The sequence below is a fragment of the Xiphophorus couchianus genome, chromosome 23 (genome assembly GCF_001444195.1).
Source record: "Xiphophorus couchianus chromosome 23, X_couchianus-1.0, whole genome shotgun sequence".
Lineage (NCBI taxonomy): Eukaryota > Metazoa > Chordata > Actinopteri > Cyprinodontiformes > Poeciliidae > Xiphophorus > Xiphophorus couchianus.
Window position 1 is genome coordinate 5,850,450 of NC_040250.1, and position 24,653 is coordinate 5,875,102.

Consider the following 24,653-nt stretch of genomic DNA (forward strand, 5'->3'; position numbering starts at 1 on the left):
ACTCTGCAAAAGGGATGAAAAACTTAGAGTGCTAAAAGAAAAAAAAAGTGTTTTCATCTACTCCATTCAGTTACTCAATCATTAAAAACCGTACAGCAGATAGATGTGGAAATCAGTCCTTTTCAATCTCATATTGAGATGTAGACTTTTATTTCACTGACATATTTTCTGCTGAAGAGATTTAAAAATTATTATAATCACAATACTCTATATTACAGGTAGAAAAAAAGTCCTTGGGAAGTCCTCTGATATAATGCTGCTCCCCGTTTAGCACAAAAGTCCTTCCAGGTGGAACATTAATGGGTACTTTCTTTCAAACATTTTCTTTGCAAATGAGCAAACATTTACGTGTGCAACAGATAAGTGATATATCCACACACACAAAAAGTTATAGTTCTTTACACACATAAGGCTTGTGGATATGATTTTTTTATTGATTTCCAAACATTTTCTATTAAAAGCTGAAACATTTCTATGGTTGATACCGTCACATAAACACATAAGACGTGCACAACAGTACAGAAGCTGTTCAGTGAACTTACAGTACATGTTGCATTTTATCTGCTAGATATTGCAGAAAAATTATCTTTTATTATTTCATATACAGTCTGTCTGAAGTTAAACCAACCTGTAAAAGTTAGGTACAAGTAATTAAAAAAAAAATTAAAAAAATAAGACTTAGTAAAAACATTAAAACAAAATAATAAAAAAATAAAGAACAAAAAAATTTTCAAGACACAGAAGAGCTCCTACATAATTTAGTATCATCTCTCCCAAGTCTGAAACAGTTTGGCTTAATATCTAGATTTATTCTACAGTTTTAGATAATTGAGCTTTTTCATCCGTCTTCTGATCAAATCCTTGTTTGTCAAGATTTTAGAAAAAAAACTTTTACAACTTGTACCTGTAGATTGTAAATGCTTGTCATCTCTGGTCAGGAAAAGTTTGAACATTGGTTGATTTTAAATGAGATTTGGATTAAAATAAAAATAAAAACATTTCTAGAGTTTCTTATTTTTAGATTTTGGCTGAAAATGCCTAATAATCACACAGTGTGAACCCAGATAAATAACAGGAGCCACCCTGGGTGAAAAAATGATAACTACAAACCTCTTTGAGATGCATAAACTGCACATCTGAAAATCATAGTACAGTGAAAGTGACTTGAACCAAAAACCTTCAGAATAGTGCAGAGATTAAAACTAGAATAAGTTTAAGATGTGATGGTTTTGCTTAACATTCAATGGTAAAAATCCCCAAATAGAAAAAAAATTACAACTGTAGAAGGAACCAAAACACGTGTTCAAACTTTACCTAAATAAAATTTAAACTATAGCGACGCTAAGAAATTCTCTTTACTTTCACCAATATTTCGACATAGTAATATTGCATTGGAGGAAATATTACATATTTTTATCTTAGCAAGCATCAAGTCACTTAATCCTATGTACATTTGCAAAATATCCTCCAAATATCCCCCTAATCACAATTTGGCATAATATATTTATCTTTAAAACATCTGACCAGAGATGTATCGATGGATTTGATAAGTGAAGATAAAAAGCACAATTATTGCACAAATAATGCGAGGTTTGGTTTATAACCCATAATCTGTTCTCAAAACATTATTTTTTAAGTTAAACTGTTCAATGTGTCACCGAAAACTGCCAAAGTAGTGCAGTTTTATTTAATAAGGCATAAATCAAAGTGCATTTGTCTTTTATCAAGGTTTTCTTCCTGTCAAGATGTCAGATGGTGATTAGAACCCACTCAAAGCTGCAAACTTGAAGATGTTTGGGTTGAGGTGAAAAACAAATAAGAATCAGCTCTGAATGTGGGAGTCAAAACCAAAAATAACTATTGAGGTAGTTTGATGTGTTGACTAGAGAATTTACATGAATATGATAAATTACCTCTAATACTTTAAACTCTTTAAAATCTGATGAAGTGATCTTCTAATTTACGGTAGTTATAATGACTTTTGGACTGAACTAATGGCTGGAATTAATGTAACGTGACACTCGTACATTTGTGACACAATTGCATTAAAATATATATACAACAGCAGCAAATAAAAACATAAAATAAATCTGCTCCTTAGAACGGTTTAAGCTGGCCTGAAAGACCCAACAGTCTGTTCTACTGCACCATGTAGGCGTAGAATGTCTCTTCGTGTTTGACATTATTTCGTGCTATGATTTCTACGACGGCAATATAAGTTCCTAAGAGGAAACCGAGCAGCCCCACCACACTAATGATCAGGTTGATGACGGTCGTCACTGGCGACAGACCCTCCGTGTGAAAGGTAAGGATCTGCAGGATGGGTGGGAAGATGAGAGCCAGGAAACTGCTGCTGACCGAACCGACCAATGAGATGACGAGGTCCAACTCCGGTATCAGGATGGCGAGAGCACCTGGAGAGCAGAGAGGGTAAAAATGTATTCAGACTAGGATTTAAGACAAAACTGAGTATTTAGGACTAAGATGTAAGACAATACTAGTATTTATCAGGATTTAAATGGATCAAATGCTGTTAAAAAACAAAAGTTGTGTGTTAAACTTGTAGCTTCCTAAGCTTAAATTCTGTATGTTCAGATGTCATTTCTACCCCTCATGTATTCCTGTGTAAGTGCAATGCCAGGCTTCTACAGTCAACAGTCAATCCAACTGACATCATCAATCCTTATACTAATATTGACCCAGATGAGTTTCATTCAAAACCTCCTGCGGTTTCATTTCTGAAAGCTCAGATCTGCATTGACATCAGGCTTAATTGGTGATTTAAAAGTAAAAAAGAACTACCTTAAAAAGGGGGCTCAACTTTGTGAACATGTTTGTGAAAGAGGTAATGGTTCAATTAATAAACATATAAATAAATTATGTTTCTTTTTACACAGCCTAAAGAATCCATGTAAAACTGGTTCTTTGCTTAATTATCCATGTGCTGACTCAGCTCTGATTCATCCCCCTTGAGTTTTTAAGTGTCTGAATGAGTCATAGGTCAGAGTTAAAGCTCTGAAAATGAGCTGAAAGAGTAAAAAAGCTGTCAAAGTTCAAAGAAAAGAGTTGAAAAGAGCTTCAGAAAGCATGAAAACAAGTCTTGATCAAGACAACTTTAAAGAAAGAAGAAAGTCTTGCTGAAAGGCAAATGAAATGAGGCGTGAATCAGACTTCTGCACATCTCTGCTCTGATGTCATTTTGACGACAATAACGTTAACATTCAATTAAGACTTATTTACTACCGTTGAGTTCTATGCAAGTTCTTCAACACCAATTTATATTTTTATTTATATTTTCCCTACACATAGCAGCTCTGCTAATGGCTTGATGCATTAATGCAGAAGTTCAAGTTTCAGAAAAAAGTCACGAATTAGCATGTATTGCTAGTAGTCTGCCACTCGGGCAGCATTGAATCCAAACATCTCCTGTTTGGATGCAATGCTAAACAGGAGATGTTTGGCATCGTAGATTGGGGGATTCATGTAGCAGATTTTTCTAGTCACTTTTTTATGGTAAACCAGCGAAAGTCACAGGAGCCAAGGTTGGACTACCAGGAGCTTGGTGTTGAGCCTTGGTCCTACGTCATGTTTCAGGAGGATGCTCCTTCTCCCCTAATATGGGCAAGGTTCATTAATCATTGAAGTGTACCATCGTTTGCTTTTAGTCTGACCTCTTCCCCTGGAAACCCAATTAGGACCCAAAACGCTGAAATGATCAAAGGTCTGCAAATCCCTTAGAAGCATCCCAAACTTGATGACATGCTGAATTGAACCATTTGATTCAGCTTTGTTAGAGCAGGAATGCATCTAAAAGTTGTAGGGTAGTAGATCTCAAGGACTGGAGTTGAAGAGTTGCTCCAACTTTTTCACAACATTAAAAGATGGTAAATTTATGAGGTGGAAAAAGAAGTCAGTTCTAAGTGAGTTGAGGTTGTTCAGGCATCTGATCAGGACGCCTAAACAACCTCACTTAGAATGACCTGGAAAGTGTTGCTTTAGAGAAAATTGTCTGGGTTTTCCTCCTGAATCCGTTTTCCCCATTTTGCTACATTCAGTGAATGAGTGGATGACTGGCTGAATGGAAGCTCAAATAGTTGTATCTGCCCATTTACAACTCAATATTATATAAATCATCTAACCCAGAATGTTGTGGGCACCTTTTTGTTAGGGTAGTTTCTAGAAGAGAAATTTGTCCTCTTTTATATGTCCATCAGGTTTGACGTCAGAACTTAAGTCCCACACTTACAATTGCCTCTCAGAATAAACAGCATCATTATTGGTGGAATGCTTTTTGATGTCAACTTCAAGTATTTCAGTAATGCACATAAATACAAACTCAGCCTTCCCAAGTAGATCCTCCAATTTCTCTCCAGCTCTTTTGATATTTAGTGTTCAAAGAATGCAATATTACTCCCCATTTGACTGAAAACGATCATATGTAGTTGACAATCCAGATGATTAATTGAATTCAATGTACATGTGACTCATTTTTAGGTTTCTGCCACAAAGTAAGAACTTGGGAGTCAGGAATACAACATATATGGGCAGAAGAGAAATGAGGTGGCATGCACTCTGATGAAAAAAGGTAGATGGATTAGGTCAAACAGATGACGATGAAAGGGAGAAAGAGGAGAAAACGACAAATTTAGAATGGAGGAGGGACTCCCACTGGGTGAGCATGAAACTGTGATTGTTGGGATTGTTTTTCACGTGTCGGACGGAGCGGAGACCATGCTGCTAAAACCACCAGGGATCAGAGTCACCTTGTGTGGTTGCTACAGAGACAACAGCACAAACACCTCCTCTGACGCGGAGATGCATTCGTCACAGCAGAAGTGTGTGTTTGCTACTCTCTGCACATGAGTAAACGATTCACATGTGGAAAAGAGAAGTCTTACTGCTCTACAGAGTCCGTTAGCATCTCTGTGGTGAGCAGAGAGGACGGGCCAGAGCAGGTGTTCTTGTTCTGTTCGTACACCAGGCACATAAAAGCCTCTTTGAACTATAATCAATCGCTCACCACTGCATGTTAAGGTCTATCAAGTTATACTGAAAAGCAAAAAGCAAGGTCGAGCTTTCATGTAACAAGCACGGCACAACTCCCCAGTGTCAAATGTTCATGTAGAGCAAATCTGCCACTGCTCAGGGTACGCAGTCCAACGTCGTTCTTTAGCCTAGATTTAAAGCTTTCCAGGGCATCAAAGAAGGCAGACCTGACTCTGGAGGAGGACGAAGGGGAGGACCAGCTGACTTAAAGAATATGCTGAGCCTTTCACAGCAAATAAACCACAGGGCTGCTTCTAAAAGGCTTGCTACTGTCCCCTGAGAGAAGCAGCAAACGGATCATCAGACAGCTTCAAAGTGCTGAAGTCAAAATACCGCAAGCACGTTAATATTTCTGCACAAGCTCAGGAACTACAGAAACAAAGAAGAAAACGCTTAATGTTACGATCTGCTCACCGCAGATTCGGGATAACAAGAGGGAGCTCTGAACAGCATGAATGACAAAACTTTTTAAAAAGGAGGGAAACATGGGAGGTAGGTGGCTTAAGGACAGTGGGTAAATTCTCAGCTGCTAAGCCACACATGGAACAAGGTCTCTCATGGCCAAGAATCCTGAATCCATGCGTCCATGTGAGGCTTGTGTAAGACTGTAGAAGTGGCCTTTCCCTAGGAAAAGTTTACATGTGAAATGCATGATCTGAGTTCATGAAGACAATCACTGCCTTTGCCACTCAATTGCAAGTATTTGAATCAATTCTTCTCAAACTTGAGACACAGATCCAGCATTTCTGCAGCCTGTGACAAAATCTTAGATAAATAGTTTTTTTTTTTTTATTCTGTGGTTCTTCTTTCCATTTTTCGGTGGAGAATTCTAGGCAGGTTTTGTTTCCTTCCTCCCTTTAGTTGATTTACGTTTTGTTTCCAGGCAGCAACACAAGAAACATTGTGCATTTCATTGAAACCATTAAAATCCACAACCTTTGCACTGAGAAAGTGTTTGAGTAATATTTTTCACAACTCGACATTTTGGATGCTGCACTATTAAAGATTAAATTTTGAAGTCAAGGATTTTTTTTTTCTCCTCTTCCCACCCGTCAGCATCAACAGACCGATTTGTCAGGCCAGTTCAATTAAGCAGCCAGAAGAAGGAAATAAAGGAGAGACTGAAAGGGAAAGGAGCTGGCAGCTTTTAAACTGTCAGCAGGCGGTTTCTGAACTGGGCCCACAGGTTTTTAAATCCACTGAGAGAGAGAGAAAGAGAAAGCTCTACAGGCAAACAGAGTCAATTACTTCCCAAGCCACGATGCCATGGCCGGCAGTAGGGATGCTCTAAGGCTGGATTAGAGATTGGTAGGGAGGCTCTTAGCTTTCTTTTCTCCACAGACAACCAAAATATACTGGAGGCAGTCTAATTTCTTCACCTCGCCACCAGCAGCCACCACCCAGAAACAAGTGGAGCTGCCTCTAGCTCTTTCAGGCCTGAACAGACTTTCATCTCGCTCACCCAACATTGGCTGATCTGCTGCATAGTGGACTGAAAGTCATTAAAACATGGACCTTTTCTCAGTCTGCCTGAAAGGCTCACATCTTTTAACGGAGCAGTTGGTACCTGCATAAACTAATATTAATGAGCTCAGGGAGGGTGTGCTCCTCATGGACCCTTTGGCAGCATAAATGTCACTGAGCTTTTCAAAATATGACCAGTAGACAGCATTATAAGTTTTCAGAAACCGGTGACCAAACCAGTTCAGTCATAGCGGGTCTCAATGTGGGCTGGTATTTTTGGGATACAGTTTAGATTTTCTCCACACAACGTTTTGTACAAACATGTGGAAGAAGGTTTGTTGTGTCCCCTACATGACTTGTGCAAAACAGTTTTTTTTTTTTTTGCCTTTCAACGGCTTTCTTTCCATCACTCTTCCATAAGGGCCAGATTTGTGGATTACCATTTATCCATTTGAGCTGTGGGTATCTGAAGCTCCCCCAGAGTAACCATAGGTCCCTGATGTGCTTTTCTGCTCTCCTTGCACAGCCTGTAGGGTCAACTATTAAGTCTTGGTAGGGATGTTATTTCATGACCAAAACCCACTTTTACCTTCTCTACACTCTTGTCCCTGATCTGTCTGGTGTTTTTCTTGGTCTTAAAGGTGCCGTTGTTCACTAACGTTAATTCAAAAAAGATGACACTAAGTGACTTCTGAAGATAATCAGTCTTATTTAAGAGGGCCTTATTTAGGAGGCTGAATTCTCATTCAAACCTTACGTTTGAGACATTTCCTTAAAGAAAAGTAAAAAGACGCTAAAATGAAAGTTCAATTACAGCCAAATGGGTCTACTCATATTAAGTGCTACTATTTCTTGAGGAGAGTCTGTAAGAGTATAATAATAATGACAAACAGGACTGTTAAGAATGACACGCTGAGTGAAAAAAGCTCTTTCTGAATAGAGATTTACTGAAACAATGCTGAACCTCCAAATCTCAGAGAAAACCTGATGGAGCAGAAAGTATGTGGTTTAATAGAGAGCATTTTTGTTATGTAAATCAGGACATTTACTCAGCCTTTATTGACAAACTTTGGTGCAATTTAGAGGTAATGGTGCTTAATGGTGGGGCAAAAGCTAATTTGGGACTTGAGAACCTCCTGAGTAATTGCATTAACATTTATATGGAAGACTTTGCTGTTGATGTAAAGGATTCTTAGCTGGATTTAACTCTATTAGAAACTGAGTTGATCATGGCCATATAAAAATGACATAAATAAAAACCTGAAGAGGTGGACTATATTCAGATTAGTAAACTGTTGCACCGTGCCTACAGAAGTATGTCCAAACCAAGCAATGATAAACATGGTAGTGAGTCCAAAATAAAAACCCTTAAATGCAGATGGGTAACCTTTACTCTAAATATATTCCCTTTTTGTCATATCTGTAATGCAAATTTAAATAAATCAACTGAAACCATATTATTGGAAGCAAAGCCTTAATGAAGCAAGATTTAGAGTTAATTACTGGAACCAGTTTGGTAGAAAAGGCTTCCTTTTTTATAGAAAAATCAGAATGACTTTGCCAGAAGCAAACATACATTGTGAACTTTTGCATTTCACCCCCCCATCTAATATTAATCCTTCAATGTCATGCTGAAGTCCTTGCTGCTGGCTACCAAACAATGTGTTACTGTTATACTGTTACTGTTGTGGTTTTCTGAATTATGCCATAGCAATTAGAAGCATGAGTTCATTTGTTGTTCCCACATGCCATTAACAGTAATGAACTCCAAGCTGGATCCAGAGATATTCCACTCAAAAAGCAGTTGAATACAGTTATAATTAACTTTTAAAATAAATACTATATGAACTAGGAAGCATTGGTGAGAAAACTGAAATAAATATGTTGATACATTATTTCTCTGCAAGATTTAACGCATGCAGAGAACATGGTTCAGCTAAAAGAGATTGATCTTCAATGATCATTTACTTGGCCTCAAATTCACCCCCTCTGAATGAATAGTCTGTTTTCACCCCATCTCCATTCCTCAGTTTCACTAACAATATAACCTCTGGCTCACCTCCCTCATCACTGTGTTGAGTCACTAGTCAATGTTTTTTTTGCACTAAAATGAGCTGACAAAGGTAGCAAAACTTCTCCAGAGAGGCTCCGGATTAAACACTTCACAGTTTTGCTTTAGGGGAAATTTCTTCAGTTGAACCAATTTTTTTTAGAAAATCGTTCGCATGACAAGTTTTACAGAAAATGTCTTCCTGAAACATTTGTCAACACCTGGCAGGAAAGAAAAACAAGGAATTAACCAAAAATATTTCCATCTGTTTTAATGATGTTGGATCTCCAATCATGAAAGACTGATCACAGGAGGCATGTGTAAAGACTGCTAATCCCACAATGCACTGCAAGAGGAAAACTCTGATCATGGGGAGGTTATAATAAAGGACTGACAAACAATATCTCAGTTCTGATCAGGGTGACAAAAATACAGGTGGCTGTATTGTAGGATTTAAAAAAACAAAACAAAAAAGTATCTAACAGGTAAGCTATAATTTAAATTCTTGTTTTCATTTTCTGTTAAATGAAGCATAAAACCTGTCTCACACAAACGCATAGTTCTGTTATATTCAGTATAAACTTAGCCCTCCTCATCAACAGTCATAGCTTAGGCACAAAATAAAAATATATTTACTAAACAACAAACTCATTTTCCACCTAAAGAGGCTTTTCAAGACAAAATCTTCTTGTGTAATTACAGACTTTTGCAGAAAGGAGAAGATGATTCTTTAGAAAACAACTTCTTAGAAAATTGCAATGAATATTTCAGCCGTGGGGCTGGTTCTAAGAGTAAATGAAACAATGGGGCAGTGGAAACAGGATGCTCTGTCCCAGTTATCAATTTGAAGCTGCCAATTTATTTTATCGTGGCTGGTGGTTGTTTGAAGTTACAGGAATACAAGGTAACAGAAGCAGTTCCCTGTGAGAGCGAGTGAAGATTTGTTTAATCAGGAGGCGGCAGTTTGCTGGAGGGGCTATAATCTGTTCCTGCTGTGATGGGGTTACATTTTATATTTATTTAACCAGTAATTCCTCTTAGAGGTACAAAATAACTTTACGGCAACTACATGCAAATGAAAATCATGGATTTTAGGTGTTGTGTTTGTGATATTTCTGAATCATTTGTAGGAGCAAAACCGATATACATGTAACTCCCTGCTACAAGAGAACCAACAAACTGCTCAGGAAAACAACTGTATCTGATCAAAGCTGAACAGCATGTAAATCTGACAACTGGGAATGGAAACGTCTTTCCATAAAGAAATCAATGTACAGTAATGGTTCAGGATTTTCTGTATGTGACGAGCTCTGGGCGGTGGACATTTGTAGCATTTTGCTCTTTTAAAATAATGTTAGGACGAGGGAAGATTTTCTGAAATAATGTTCAGTTGTCCTTTAATAGATTACAGTCTGGAAAAAAATTAATGATATTAAAATATACAATCATGTGGAGTAAAAGCAAGGACAAACGTCTATAGTAAGATTTTAAATAAAGAGCCAGTCAGCCTTGAGCAGCCATTTGAATTTAAATCTAAAACTGAGAAAATGATGCACGTTTCCTCCGCATGAAGAAGCCACTGCACTGCCCTCAGGTAAGAATTACAAACAAATGCAGGACATATTTTTACCTTCTGCTGCAAACATGACAACTGTGGAAAATGATTGCAGTAAATTGTATTTCAGGACAGAGCAGAATGATAAATAAAGATGTCTGCTGCTTGATTGGAGGGTTGTTTCACAAGTCAATACATCCAATCTGCCCTGCAAACCATGTTTTCGAAAAGAATGACGTACCGCTTGAAAAAAATAAAATGCCGAGCAACAGCGGAAGCGGTTGTGTTTCCCGAGTAAGATTGAAAAAGGTCACATCAAATCATGAGAAAAAAATGGTCATGAGCACAGAGATGACAAATGAAGAAGACATTTAAGAAATTAAAAAGTTTTCTTCTTGTAAGTGAATTAATACGTTTGGATTTCTGTCAAACAATTAATTTATACACAAGTCACATGCCATGTAAAGGTCTACTTCAACTGGTTGTCACCACAAGATGTAAACAAACAAAAACTAAAAAATTCTACCTGCTTTTATTAAATCATGCTCGATATTTTAACAAAAGGCGGTTTTGATACACAAAAAGCACACACTCTGGTACCACAGTGCCATGACCTGCGTTTTTTTGTGAGCTTCATTGTACAACATGAAAATGTCATCAAAAGACCTTTGTAGGCTGCCATGTCATCTGCTGAAAACAGAACATTTCATTGTGTGACACCTGCAATGCAAGATGGCAAATAAAAGAGCCAAACACAAAAGATGTGCTGGAGCCCTTCAAATACCAGCAACAAGCTCAGGGAGTCTGCCTAGGAGGAGGCATTTTTGAGAATAGAAAGAAAAATGACACACAAAACTAATAAAAAAAAGGCAGAAAAACACAAAACAATTCTCTTCGTGTTGCTTGGAGACAAAGAATCTCCTCTTGAACCGTCAAAAGAAGTTTTCAACTCAAAACGATTTAATTACTGCATTCTGACTTCTTGTGATTATATTTCAGGAAATGTAAAAATCCTGTAGACAAAATTTGGCAATCAGACAATTCTTGACCTCATTCAAGGCATTCATGGTGAGTCTGCACCCAGGAGATGTTCTGATACAGGAAAAAAACTCAAATTCATGACTTACACTTTGGAAAATATCCAGTTGCATATCTCCTAAGTACAATGCCTAATCATTGTAGGCAACTGTCACTTTTTGCTACAAGTATTTGACTTTATAATCTGAGTAAATTTCCTTAACATTATTGTTTTCCTCAAAATTTCAAATTTTGCAATGTGAGTAAACATGCTAATTTTAACATTGTACATTTAGATCTTAAATTGTGAAAAAATGAATGTTGACTGAGAATTTCCTAGATATTGAGGGAAAATATGTTTTTTTGGACCAAGGACTGTATATTCAAAGTGGACATAACCACTATGTTCATTATGATTATATGATTACTGCTGCTTGAAACTTTCAATGACATTTGGAGAGGAAAAAAATCCCTGACAGTATCCATTTTGAAGCATTGTGGAATATTGTGCCAAATTTATTTTACAATAAGTAGATATTATATATGTAAATAATTTTCTGTAAATGTACTCTGTTGTATTTTCTATCAGAGAACTCTTTTCCGACTCACTAACTTTAAGCCCCACAGAAAAATATTCCTCTCTCCGATTACAGTATTTTGATAATGTAATTATCAAAACACAGTTTTTTTAAACCATGAGCACACCTCTCTGTCAGCAGGAAAATCTTTTATGCTTGGAGTGTTCAGTTAACGGAAGACTAGGCAAACAAAGTGGACACTTCGTCAGAAAGCCTTTGCTGTTCTTTAACAAAGTCCAACAAAAAGCTGAACTGATTCTTCTTTGAACAACAAACATATTAGGCTGTAAGGACCTCAGAGAATACTACAAAGACAATAAAGACAAAAAGAGCTCAGCTCTGCAGGCAAAGACTCTCCCAGCAGACTCTCAACTTTATCTCCTCAACAAATGAGGCTGAGAACAAACGAGCAAAAAGGATCAGAGACGGACTGTTGTCCTTTTCCTGGCTCCACATCACACTGACCCATCTGTCTTTAAGAGTCCTTGGGTGCCACTATGGGTTTCTGAGGGGTTCAGAAAGGGTACGAGAAGCTTTAATTACCAGAGCCAGCACTTTTCCAAACTACCATTCTGTATGTCCTGCAATGTGAGAAGAAATGAACTCTTGCAGAGTTTTAAGAGGAATTGTGGAGTAGAAAGATGACGTGAATGCTGGTAAAGTTCTTGATGCAAGTCCTTGAAACACTTTTCTGCTCTGACTTTACAAACATAAACTTTATCCTATTGTGCACATCTGCTATTCACACCGACCTTGTATATTTAAAACACAAAAGCTAAAGCAAAACAATGTGTTCCTGACATAAAGCCAAAGTTTTTCCTTGAAGGTGGCATATGACTGCAAAGGATTTTTGATGTACGTATTTTGAAGACTAAACAAATTATGCAAATCTGTATAATGATCTGCGAAACAAAACACTAACGGGATTGATATACAAAATACATAAGTTAACTATCAGGCATTTATGAAGTCTTTATACTGGTAATCTTAGGTATAATAAATATTTAAATAAAACGATTTGAACATTGCTAGATTGAAAATGAGCCCATAGTTGCAGCATATGTATTAATAACTGAAAAGCAAATTACAATACATTAAGATTTCTGTATATTGAGCATTTTTATACTTTACAAAGTGTATGAAAAGTTTAAGCTGACTAGCTCTTTATTATAGACAGGGAAGAAACCTGAGGGCAAAATATGAGCAGATAAATCTGAGGATGGAGTGGAAAGGACAGGAGGAGCAGGACGAGAGGTAAAATTAGAGTTGGAGTGTGAGTCTGACCTTCCCTACCCTGCAGGAGATTCTTGTAATGACAGAGATCCTCTAGCGGACTGTGTCATGTGACATGATAATCGATCCAGAAGGTTGGGTTGTTTAGGGACAGAGGCCATCATTTAGAGATGGGTCTAGTTTGAAACATTCAGATGCGATGTGATCTGATAAATATTTCAGATATGACCTTTAGCGCTTATTGCTGCTGTCTTTTGAAAATTATGCGGACAGATTTTTGTCCCAACAATACAATAAGGTGCTTTGCAAAACCGTGCTGTGTTCAATTATTCTGCGAGCAACTGAATGAGTTGGTTTCACCTCTAAAGTTTACTTCTGGCATCTGCCTGGAACAAGTGTGAACGACTGCCATCACAATACAGAAACATGAATATGATATAAACAGATTACTAACCGTAGAACCATGAAATTATAATAGACGTATCATAAATCACTATGTTCATTTGACTCATCACTTTCCATTTATGCATCATCTGCAACTATTGTTGAAAATGTTTGTGTTTTCTTGGTTTTTCTTTACATAGAAGATACTCCTGGCACAATGCTTCTGTGTTTAGTTAAATTTCTTTTCTAGAATAAACCAGTGATTAAGTTAAGTTTAGCCATAGTAAGTATATTTTTCTTCCTATAGAAAGTATTCTTTGCACAGTGCTTCTGTATTTAGCCATGCTTTCTTCAATGCAGATAAAGACATTGATGGGCTCCTGCTGGAATTTCGATTGTGTTCTCTTTTTTAACTCAACGTTCTATTTCCTTTAGTGTTTCTGTGTTTAGCTTTTAGCTAGTACCAAACCATGAATATTCAACTACTCTTCAGGCCCAATCGCAGATTAGAAATATTTTCAAAAAGATCTTTAGATTTCATAAAATTTAAACAATTTTAGATTCAAGCAATCCAGCCTCTGTCAGAGGAGAGAAAGTAAGTCAGAAAGTTAGGATGTAGAAGGCAAAAGGGCAAAACACAGAGGGGAATATGCTCCACAACCTGCAAAGGTGAATGCACCCATCACATTCTTGAAAGGGTAAAATAAATAAATAAATAAATGACAGCACTACAGTCCAACAAGCAGCTTCCTTTCCAGTTGGAACGTCACCTTAGTGACACTGCTCCAGAAGAAGCACAAGAAGAAGAAAAGAGGAGGCTCACGCCACATCCTCATGTGTCCTCTCCTGTTCCCATCAACAGCTTAGCAGCACACGCAAGCTGCTCACCTCAAGCCCGTGGCAAAGTGACTCAGATGAAGGGAAGAGAAAAAAACGACCAAAACCGGCACAGAATGCTGAGCTGGTTTCTCAGCTCATGAAGACGAATGGCTGTTATGTGCTTAGATGTATTATGGGAAACAATTTGTTTTAGATTATCCTAGATCTCCTTGAAGAAGAGTTATGATGGGGGATACACTTTGTTTTGCTGCTACACATGAACCTTACTCCCATACTTCTGGCATGGGAGTAAGGTTCAACCCATTTCTATGGGTTGTTTGTCATAAAAAGGTTATGGTGAAATTGGTGCAATCTGTTGCTTGAGGCCCCATGGATGACGAGGAGTTTTCTGGTGTAAATTGCTCTCAGCTATACTGTCTATATGGACACTAGCAGAGTGAGCCGTAAAACCCAAAAATAATTACTGAGTCTCTGCTACAGAATCTATGATGCTGTTGCAACTTCAACTGAGACTCATTCCTTTGGGCAATTTTTTGACTTAACCAGTCAAACTTTGGGTCAAGAGACATTTCTAAAACTGCAGCTACCTTCTGCAGTTGTGTTTGATGTAATATTTGCAACAAATCTATGTTTCATTTTTATCTTTGATTTAACTTTACAAATCCGGCCTTATGTGGTTTAATTGAAACAGAAAAGTAGCTTCAGTCACATTAATATTTAGCACATTAGTATTTTCTTATAACCAAATTTAAATAAATTCAAGAACAGATGAGATACAAGGTCAAAGAGATATTACCTTCACAGGTCATCAGCTCCAAAAAGTGGTCTACACTTCAAAATGAAAACCTTTCTTCAAAGACAAGGGGATCAAAAGTTTTCCACAGTGATGTGAAAGACTCATTGGCAGATATCACAAATGCAACATATAGCTTTAAAAAAAAAAAAAAAAAAAAATTTAACAATGACACAGCGCTCCCATCTCTACAGGAGGCAAAGCCTGATTAAAGGATTCACGCAAGAGAATAAAAAAATAAAAAAACTTAAAGGTATACATTATCAACCCCAACTTCAAACATTAACATCAAAGCTTGCTCCTGTGGAGTTATCGCAATCTTCTCTCTGCCACTAAATGTCCAAAATACCCTAATGCAACCTAATATTTCTGTCTTTGAGAGTTCTACCTAGCCTCATGTGACAATTCAAGAACTGCGCCTTCAGGTAATTTTGTCAAACCTTGTGTAGAGACACACAGAATAAGGTAAAGCCATGTTTCAATCCCACCGCTGCCACTCAGAGCCTCTTTGAGTCAAAACAGCATCAGCAGCAAGCTCCTCCGTTTCTCGGCCTATCTGTGGCAAATTAGAAAAGAGTCCTCACTTCAAAAGAAATCTCAGAGCACTGAAACGAACTGACCTTTTCAGGGAAAATGCAAGTCAAATCAGAGCTCAGCAAAGAGAGACGGGGGAGTGTTTGCTCAGGGCAGTCCTCTCTTTTACCTCTTATCTGCCCGTTTGAGCTCAAACTGAAACAAATGGCAGGGAAAGAAAGGGCTTTGTTGCTGTAGTGACGAGTGACAGCTAGGTTTGTTTTACAGCTCTGCCCGTTAAAACAGATCTTAAGTAAAATCATAGAGGATCTGGGAGGAGAGAAAAAGACCTGGAACATCAGTCAAACCTCTGACATTTACCGTCAACGGAAAGCCATTTTCAAATCGCACACCAGAACCACCAGGCTAAGTTCACGTTATGTAAAGTCCAAAATGATTTGGATTTCTGCTTTTCAGAGATTACAAGAAAACATTTCATCTTCATCAATCAGATTAAAACTTTTCTTTGATTACTTTTAAATATCCGCTAATCTATTAAGTGTAGTTACTCTTAAGATCTTTTGGTTGAATCCCGACATGTATCGATCTTGCATTCATACAACAGCCCATGTAAGGTACAGGTTTGTGCACAATTAGGGGTTTTCTAATTAACGGACCAGGCCTAAATTCTTAGCAGCAGCACCTTTAATGAGAAAACACACCTACACCCCTGCTGACTTTACCACATGTGGAGAATGAGCTTTTAAACATCAGACAGTAGAGAAGCAAAGTGACAGCAGTGTTAAGGAATCAGCAGTCCTGACTCGATGGTAATCAATAGCAATCCTTGAACTATTAGAGGCCTATTACAGGGAAGCGTGTTCTGCTGCCTGAAAACAGGACAGGAATGAGAACCTGTAGTTCTCGGCATGCACTCGTGAGCACAAGTGGAGAAGACATGTGGCTGTTAGGCTGCTGACTTTAATTTCCATTGACTCGCCACCTCTCCCACCGAACCGATTCCCGGAAGCAAACGCACACTTGCATGCAATGCTGCAAACAAGCCAGCTCTGAAGGACATGCGGGCTCCTTCAGATGCACAGCCAATCAAATATTAGTCCAGAAGAGGAGAAACAAAGGCCAGCATTGATAAAAACACAAACATGAAGACATTTATGCAGATAATCAGATGAATACCTTCCACAAAGACATAATACATTAGAGCTTCTGCTCTGATGAGGATCGACTGAATGCAGCTGGAAAATTATGCCGAACAACAATCTTTTTTTTTTAATCATTTTGTTTCCATGAGAATAACGTCTTCTTTTAACTGCTTTTTACCTCACACTTGAAACAAGCATAGTATTACCTACTGAGAGACTCTGACTGCAGTTCGACGTCTGATACAGAGAAATGCTTACTGGTGCCTGAAACTGTTGAAAGAATATAGGAGTTTCATCTCCATCAGCTTGACACGTTGTCCAGCAAAAATAAGCCACATAGTGGGTGGCCGAGTACTTTATTTTCACATCAATTTGTTTTTTTTTTTTGTTTTTTTTTAAGAGTGCAACAAATATTCTTAAATTATGTGATCATCAGATTAAATCATCTAAAATATTGATGAAACCAATTTATTTGAGACACAAAAAAAAGAACGACATCCCACAAGGTCGTTAATATAAATACAAATTTGTTGTTAATAACTCACATGGTTAATTAAAGGGTAAATAAATAAAAGCCCCCTAATTGAAAAAGGGCCAATGATATTGTGTTTTAATTATGTTCCTTTATTTATTTCTGGTTATTTCTGTTTCCGATATAATTAGAAAAGATCAATACATAAAAATCATCTTAGGAAAATACAAGAAAGCTTTGATGTTTAGAAGTAAAATATTAAGGAATGCAAGATAATTTTAGTCATTTGCACAGTTTGTTAAGGTTATATTCACACTTCACTCACTTACTCTACTTAAACTACCGTTGGGGTGTGAGAGGCTGCAGTTATATCAAAGTGCTTTTCTTCAAAACTTTAAAAGTATATTTTCTGGTTTTGGAGCTGAAAGTCTAGAAAAAAATGTTACTGCAGTTTAAACACATTTTTGGTTGGTTACTCAAGAGAAAATGTTGATCCAAAACACCTTTTGCATTCAAAAATAACAGTGTCTTCGCAGATGTGGAAGATGTTCATGTCATTTATACTATTGCACTTTTGTAGCATTATGGATGATGGGCTGTGAGCTTTGTGCTTCGAAAAAGATGAATGGTTCTGCTCAACTTTAGCTTGGAGCAAAGAGAGGCTATCATTTCTGAAATTAAGGCCTACTGGTCCAACCAGAGGATGGCTCTGACATAAATGAGCTCAGGCTCAGATAAGAAGACGACATTGCTGGATTTGAACTGAGAAACACACTTTCACTTCTGTCAGGTTCTCAGGGATGGGCAAATGAGGTTTTAAGAGGATTGTGGAAAGTTATGCAACTTTTAAAGCCTGGATTACCCTTGACAGAGAATCAGTAGGGACAAGACCTAAAACAATTTTACCAATTAGCCATCTTATATGTCCAGTCATGTTTGAAGATGCACATTCTTTTATGAAAGAACACAATTAAAACTCTGCTCCTCCATTAACAAAATGTTTGACAGCAAGAAAAACAAAGTCCTGATACAGACATCAGATGTAGTTTGCATTTGTCCTTTTAGCCTTTCTAACCACCAAATGACATGCCTGCCAACTTAGATGCACAGTTTAATTTGGTACAAGACTTTGTTTAAGTCACACAACTGCATAATTACCATCAAACAAATCATAAAGCTATGAATATTTTTAGGCGTTTTGTTGTCAGAACTTTTTATTTGTTTTTAAATCTACATAACCCCAATGGAAAATTGCAGACTAATGCAGACAACGCAATACAGAACACATGAATTGTTTTTTTTCCATTGGTGTCAGAGGGGTTATGCATATGCATGGAACTGAATTGGGCATTGCATCAGACTGTGACTTTATATCGTCATCTGAGACAAAAAATCTGAATATTCCTGTTTTAATTACAGAAATTGGCCCCGAAAAGCAATAGCAAGGATTTTGTTTGAAAGTAGGACCGATGCACTTCTGATTAAAATAAGTGTAATACTTTTAAACTTTGTAGACTTTTGAGATCTACAAGCTGATGGAGGGCCCTGCTATAAAAACGATCAGAAAACTGATGTACAGGGAAGGAAGAAAATTCACATTACATCAACACTTTCTTCTGATGCACAATAATCAAACACCTTGGCATCTCCACTATTGACAAACGTTTGCAAGATCAACTCAAAACTTAGAACTTATTACATTTCAGCCGCTTTAGATAAGAGTTACAGCAAAGCACAGGGAAGGGAATCCTGCATGTCACAGATTAATGATTGGGTTATCATCAGTGGTTCCTGAATCTGATTTTATAGAAAAACTTAAACCAGTCAGAAAGGTGGTCTGAAAAAAATGCATCAAAAATAATTTATTTTACACAGACCACAGTTTAGTTCTCTTTTAATCCTCGTCTCTCAAATGCATTTCATTTATTTTGTCCTTTAAGTCCATTCTTTGATCAATTTGCCTGATCTGTGGGCAAATACAGATGAAAATACAAGCGGGGCTCTTCCAAGTGCTCTGGACTTGTGGGATCACCTGGAAGTAATTAGTCACAAAGGGGCTTGCTGAAGTCGCTCAATACTTCTCCCTCACCCATTTAGGTAAGGAGGTCAATCAGCTAAAAACTCTCCTCAATGAGGAATGAAAGGCTGCTTTTATTTTACAATCAAACCAACAACCTTCTGAGAACACATCCGGTTTTTTTTCCTTAAGAGCGTTTCAGCTAAAGTGAAGAGGGGGTTGTTGAAAGGAGGCGCCGATCTTAAAAGCTTCAAGACTTCAACACTTTGAGGTGTTCATTACAAACAATCAGCTTTGTTTGCTGAGTAAAACAGACTGTCTTTGCTCCTATTTGGTTTAAATAGACCTAACGGGAAAAAAAAAATCCAACAGGAATAAAGAGAAAACTGCCTCAGAAGTAGTAAGAGAAAGTTAGTGTGATTCAATGTTCTTGATGGAAATACAGAACGCTCGAGAGGAGTCACTGAACATGATCGAGCATTTTGCAAGGCACAGTACTTCAAGGGAAAACTTCTCCATCAAAATATGAAACTATTCCACTCAGACTAGTGAGTGGAATCAGACTGTGACTTTGTAAATTACTTATTGTGGCAGTAACAAAAACTGGTCATAAATGTCTTGTAAGCAGCTCAAAGTGACTGTTGGCTTATTTTATGAAAAGAAAAAAATATTCTTAATCGTTTAAATAATAAAAATAGTCATTTTAAGATGCAAAAGATGATTTTCAGATAGGAGTGCACCGATTGCAGTTTTCTGGCTGATCGCCGATTACTGATGTTTAAAAAGCCTGACCTGCCGATATCAGTTTTTTTTTTGTCTGAAATGTTGTTAAATATAGCAAGAAAGTCGTTGAGTTGATAACAGTGAGGTAAATATTGTTACCTGCAAACAAATAAACATGACCTGCTGGGCCAGTATATCAGTCAAGCATCTCTCAAGGGAGAGCAGAAGAGGACAGTAGTTGATTTTTAGACCTTTGCTGAGGTGAAGGAGTGGGGGATAAGATCAGGTTCATATGCAAGTATTGGCCTATCACCAATCCCAAAAATGAGGGAATCGTCGCTGATAAACAAATCTGTCCACCCCTAAAATTAAGAATAAAATAACAGAGTTCCTACATGTGATGATGACCAGAAGGGTGCGAAGCAGAAGATCGACCGGCTTCTCCCATCTCTCTGGCACGCGGGCCAAAACCTGCGGGATGAGGATTTCTGCAGGGACGTAGAACTGCAGGGCGAAAGTGATGAATATGCCGAAACAATACAGGAGTTTTACTGCCTGGTACGTCCTGCAAGCAGACAGAAAATCAGCACAAATATTACCACAAAACCTCAATTTTCCTTAAAAATAATGACACACAAAATAAAAGTTATATACTCTATGATGTGTAGTTTTTATAAACATTACTTGGTCTCTGCTTTCCTTTTAAGACAGATGCTGCTAATTATAATCTTTGAGTTTTCAACCTCATTGAACAGCCAATCTATTCCACTAAAACACAACATCAGTCCAGTCACAAAAGCCACTTCAATGGGCGTCGCTCTCCTGCAGCTGTGATGATAGCAACAAGTAATGAGTAAACAAATTCTGTCTGAGACTTCAGTTCCACTTTCGTTACTGCGGGTACGCTTCCATCAGAGGGAACCAGACTGATGGCCAGAAAAATGACACCTTTGTTTCTGAAATGCTGATTATCCAGCTAACTTTATTTATAATTACCGAGGGTTTCTCATTAGCTTTTACGGCGGTCTGTGCTGAACTTTGGGGAAAATAAAAGTTTCAAGTAAAACTTTGTTTTACACCACAGAAATGTGGTAATGATAACATAATGTCAATGTTACCATTACTGCCAGGATAATTTATTCCCCAGGGTGGAGGGGCTTTACAGGCATCTCTGATCAGAGAGTTAATGTTAAAATTACACCAGGTTGTCCAAACTGTTGACATATTTCCATCAGCTTATTTATTTTATCTAGGCACGTCACTAAAAGCAAGCTCTCAGGGTTAAACAAGGTCAGCATTCCCAAAGTAAATACCTGGAAAGCAATTTGTGTTATGTTAATGTAAAATGTTTCCTCTCTTAAACTAAACAAACATTTCATATCATATTAGACTCTGTTAAAAACTGTGGATCAGATCTTTTACTGCAGATAAAAGGAAAACAGCAGCGCATTCTTTAAGTTCTCTAAACGTCTTGTTATCTTACCAGCAGTTTGGCAGGTTTAAAGTGATGCTGCCTCCGATGTGCTCTCCAAAGCACATGTACCCTATGGTGCCGAGGCTGATGTAGAGGAACGTGACAATGCCCATACCCAGATACAAAACCTGGGTGAATTTCTGCGACCGCTGCATGTTATTTTCCAGAGGGAGGACCTTCCAATGCACAAAGACACAAACAAGGCAGGAAAATTAAAACGATGGCTCAGCAGGTGAAAACCCAGTGAACATGTTTTTGGAGTCTGCTTATAATCAGTTACTTATTATCAGGTTGTGATCTCTTGATTTCAGCATCTGGACATTACAAGAAAGCCCAAATTTGCATTGACATTTCAGGAAAAGCCTATGGCTCCATTTCATGGCATTCAACATGTTCAAAAGCATTATATTCATCCCTTCATACTGTGCTGGTGGCAAGGGAAACAAATGAAGGTTTTGTTTTCGTATCCACAGCTCCCACAGAGACCTATGTGATCAGCAGGCTTTACAAAAAAAAGATACAAAACATTTGGGCCTGTGATCTTGTCCTCTAGATATTTTTGCCAGGATCACATCCAATTAAAATCCCAAACAAGGCTTTGGCAGAAGAATCTAACACATGTGGACACACCACATGCCTGTGTATTTGAACAAAACCAGGGTTACTTATAGTCACCATGAACAAAGAAAGTCCAATATGTTTCAACTGTCAGTATTTGGGCATCAGGAAATAATGATTTGGCATTAGGTTCTAGGATTATTTTTGTGGATGGCGCAAGCAGCAACATTTTTCTGTTGCCCTATCAGTGGACCATGTTGTGTGATGCCAGTAGTTCCAGTTTACCCATAATGTTATTCTATGGACCTACCACTAAAGGAGGTCTGGAGATGGTGCAGTACAGGTCAGTTGTATGGGTCGTTTTTACACTGGAAATAGACAAACGAGCGTACCAAACAGCACCGACCCATGTCATACTGCTTAGTGGAAATGAGGCATTAATGTCTCACCACAGACCTTCAACCTGATTGGCATGTATACTTTAACTCATTTGTTTGGGCTCTTGGTCCCATTGAAGATGTTGGGCCAGTCTTCACTTGGACCTGGATAGATCATTTTGTTCTTTTATGCTAGAATACAAGGCAGTTCAAGGTTAATTTCATGGCTGCCAAATCCTCACCTTTCAATCACAATATCTGATAAATAAGATTTACCATAAATAAGATTGATCAAAAATTTATCTTATTATCAAGTCTTATTTGACAATAATATCTGTTCTTAGGGTTTTTTGGAATTATGATCAGACATCTTCACTTCAGCCCCATCTGGACAATGGAAATGGTTCCAGAAGTCCTGTTGTTCAGGCAACATCTACCTGAATGAACATAAGAGTAAATGCTCCTCACCTTTTTGTAAAGTTATTTTAACTACAGTCAGGTGAAAAAGCTGTGCGCAACATGCAATTACGTATTTACAGACTCTTGAAGGCTGGTCAGAAATGTGATGCAACAGTTGAAACATGACAGAAAAGAAATGCTGAACTCAAACGATGACAAAGGAATAATAATCTGGTTTCAAAATGCCACAAAGCACTAAGAAGTGTTTAAAAGTGAATTCTGAGGTTTTAGTTTTTCGGATACAAATAAGCATTTTTAATGATTTTATGAATATCAGGGATATCATTATTATTTGTACTTCTATTGGCATCAAACTGCGATGAATGGTATATTCTGAAACTTTCAATCAGAACCACCATGACCTTGTTTAGCAATCTGAGCTACAGTCTCGTCTGGACAGCTGTAAATCAGGAAATCCTAACAAAGGCTGCAGTTCTAAAAATGTTCTGACCCACTTACCTTCACATCACAACCTGGACCATGTCATTCTCACTCAAATTCTTACATTTGATTATATCTTCCTGCTTTTAATACATAAACTTTAAACACACAATCTCCATTAGCTGTGTATAGAAAAAAGCAGCGTTGTTCACATGTCACTACTCACAATGTTACTCTGGTTGGTACATTTGTAATCACAAAACAGCACTTTGAAAAAAAAAAAAAAATTTTTTCCTATTCCTGTGTTCTAAACAGATGATAGTATAGATAAATAATAGATGTGGTTGCATAAAATACCTGAAGCAGATAAAAATTTGAAGCATTTCTTATTCTTTGACTCTGTCATCACGACTTGGTCACTCACCACGCCAATCCCTTCAAAGGCAAAGATGGCCGTCCCAAAAAACAGAGGGTAGTCCTTGGCTCTGCCGACTTTTGGTAGATCAATAGGAAGCGTGATGTTCTATTAGGGTAAAAAGAAAAGAAAGATTAACGGTTTACTTCAGGCATGTCCGGACATTTGGTATCATCTTTCAAAGGCTTTCTGGATGCTAATTAGTGATTCATTATGGTCAAATACCATACAACTGTTTTATATCTACCCAAATCAAATCTGCAGTCAAGGGGTCCTCTCCGCAGATTACCGGCAGTCACGTTAGAATAAGACCTTGTGCAAGGAGGACGCCCCACCTTATGACGGCTGAACTCATTTGATGGCCGAAGCCTGCAAATTACCTTTGCTTGTAGCAATTATTTAACACAATTACTCTGCTCTGTTTGCAGCAAAAAAAAAAAAAATCTGGATAATATATGAGGAACTCTTAATACTTGTTAAAAAAGTCAACAGGGAGAATGACAGGTGATGCTAGCTATTAAACATGTTCTCTGTCAGTGAAGGACAATTTTGCATTGAAAGTAGGGCAGAAAGAAGAATCGGGTTAATAATGATGAACAGATTATTGAAATAATCATAAACTAACTTAGAAATCAATTAATTGTTAACTGTGTCATCTATAGACCCAAAAAAAGACAGTCTGCAGTATTTAAGCCAAAACTGTACAAAAAAATTACACATTTTGCATTCAAGATAAAAAAAAAAATCATTTATCTGTAAATATGTTCTACCCAGAACTCCTCAAGTGGTACAGTTTTAGCTTCACCTAGTTTAAATTCTGTAAAAATAAAAATCTATTTCGCACCTTTTGATATCCAATTATTAATCGGTTAATCAAAGACAAATCAGAAATCAAAAACTAGACAGGAGATTAGCCGTGTAATGCATTAATTGATTTTCACAAGTTGATGTCAGAAGTGTTTTTTAGCTGCTTTTACTACAAATGATAAAGCCTACACTAAGGTAATGCTATGTTGTTGCCTTTCTGGCAAAAAACTAATATATTTTCAAAAAGAATTTAAATATTTATTTGTATCTTTTAATGTATTTCTAATCTTCCATAAAAAAATATTTAAGTGGTTACATGAAAAAAAAAAAAAAA

General features: G+C 37.4%; 1 protein-coding gene across 1 annotated transcript in view; it reads right to left on the reverse strand.

Annotated features, from left to right (window-relative positions):
- Window positions 1-302: 302 nt before the first annotated feature.
- Window positions 303-24,653, reverse strand: part of slc36a1 (solute carrier family 36 member 1) — a 38,121-nt gene continuing 13,770 nt past the window's right edge. Inside the window, exons 9-12 of the mRNA XM_028009212.1 lie at window positions 23,522-23,620; window positions 21,332-21,498; window positions 20,244-20,413; window positions 303-2,414 (exon numbers count right to left, since the gene is read on the reverse strand). Of these exons, the coding sequence (XP_027865013.1) occupies window positions 2,140-2,414; window positions 20,244-20,413; window positions 21,332-21,498; window positions 23,522-23,620 (711 nt within the window). The 3' untranslated portion in view covers window positions 303-2,139. The remainder of the gene's footprint in view (window positions 2,415-20,243; window positions 20,414-21,331; window positions 21,499-23,521; window positions 23,621-24,653) is intronic.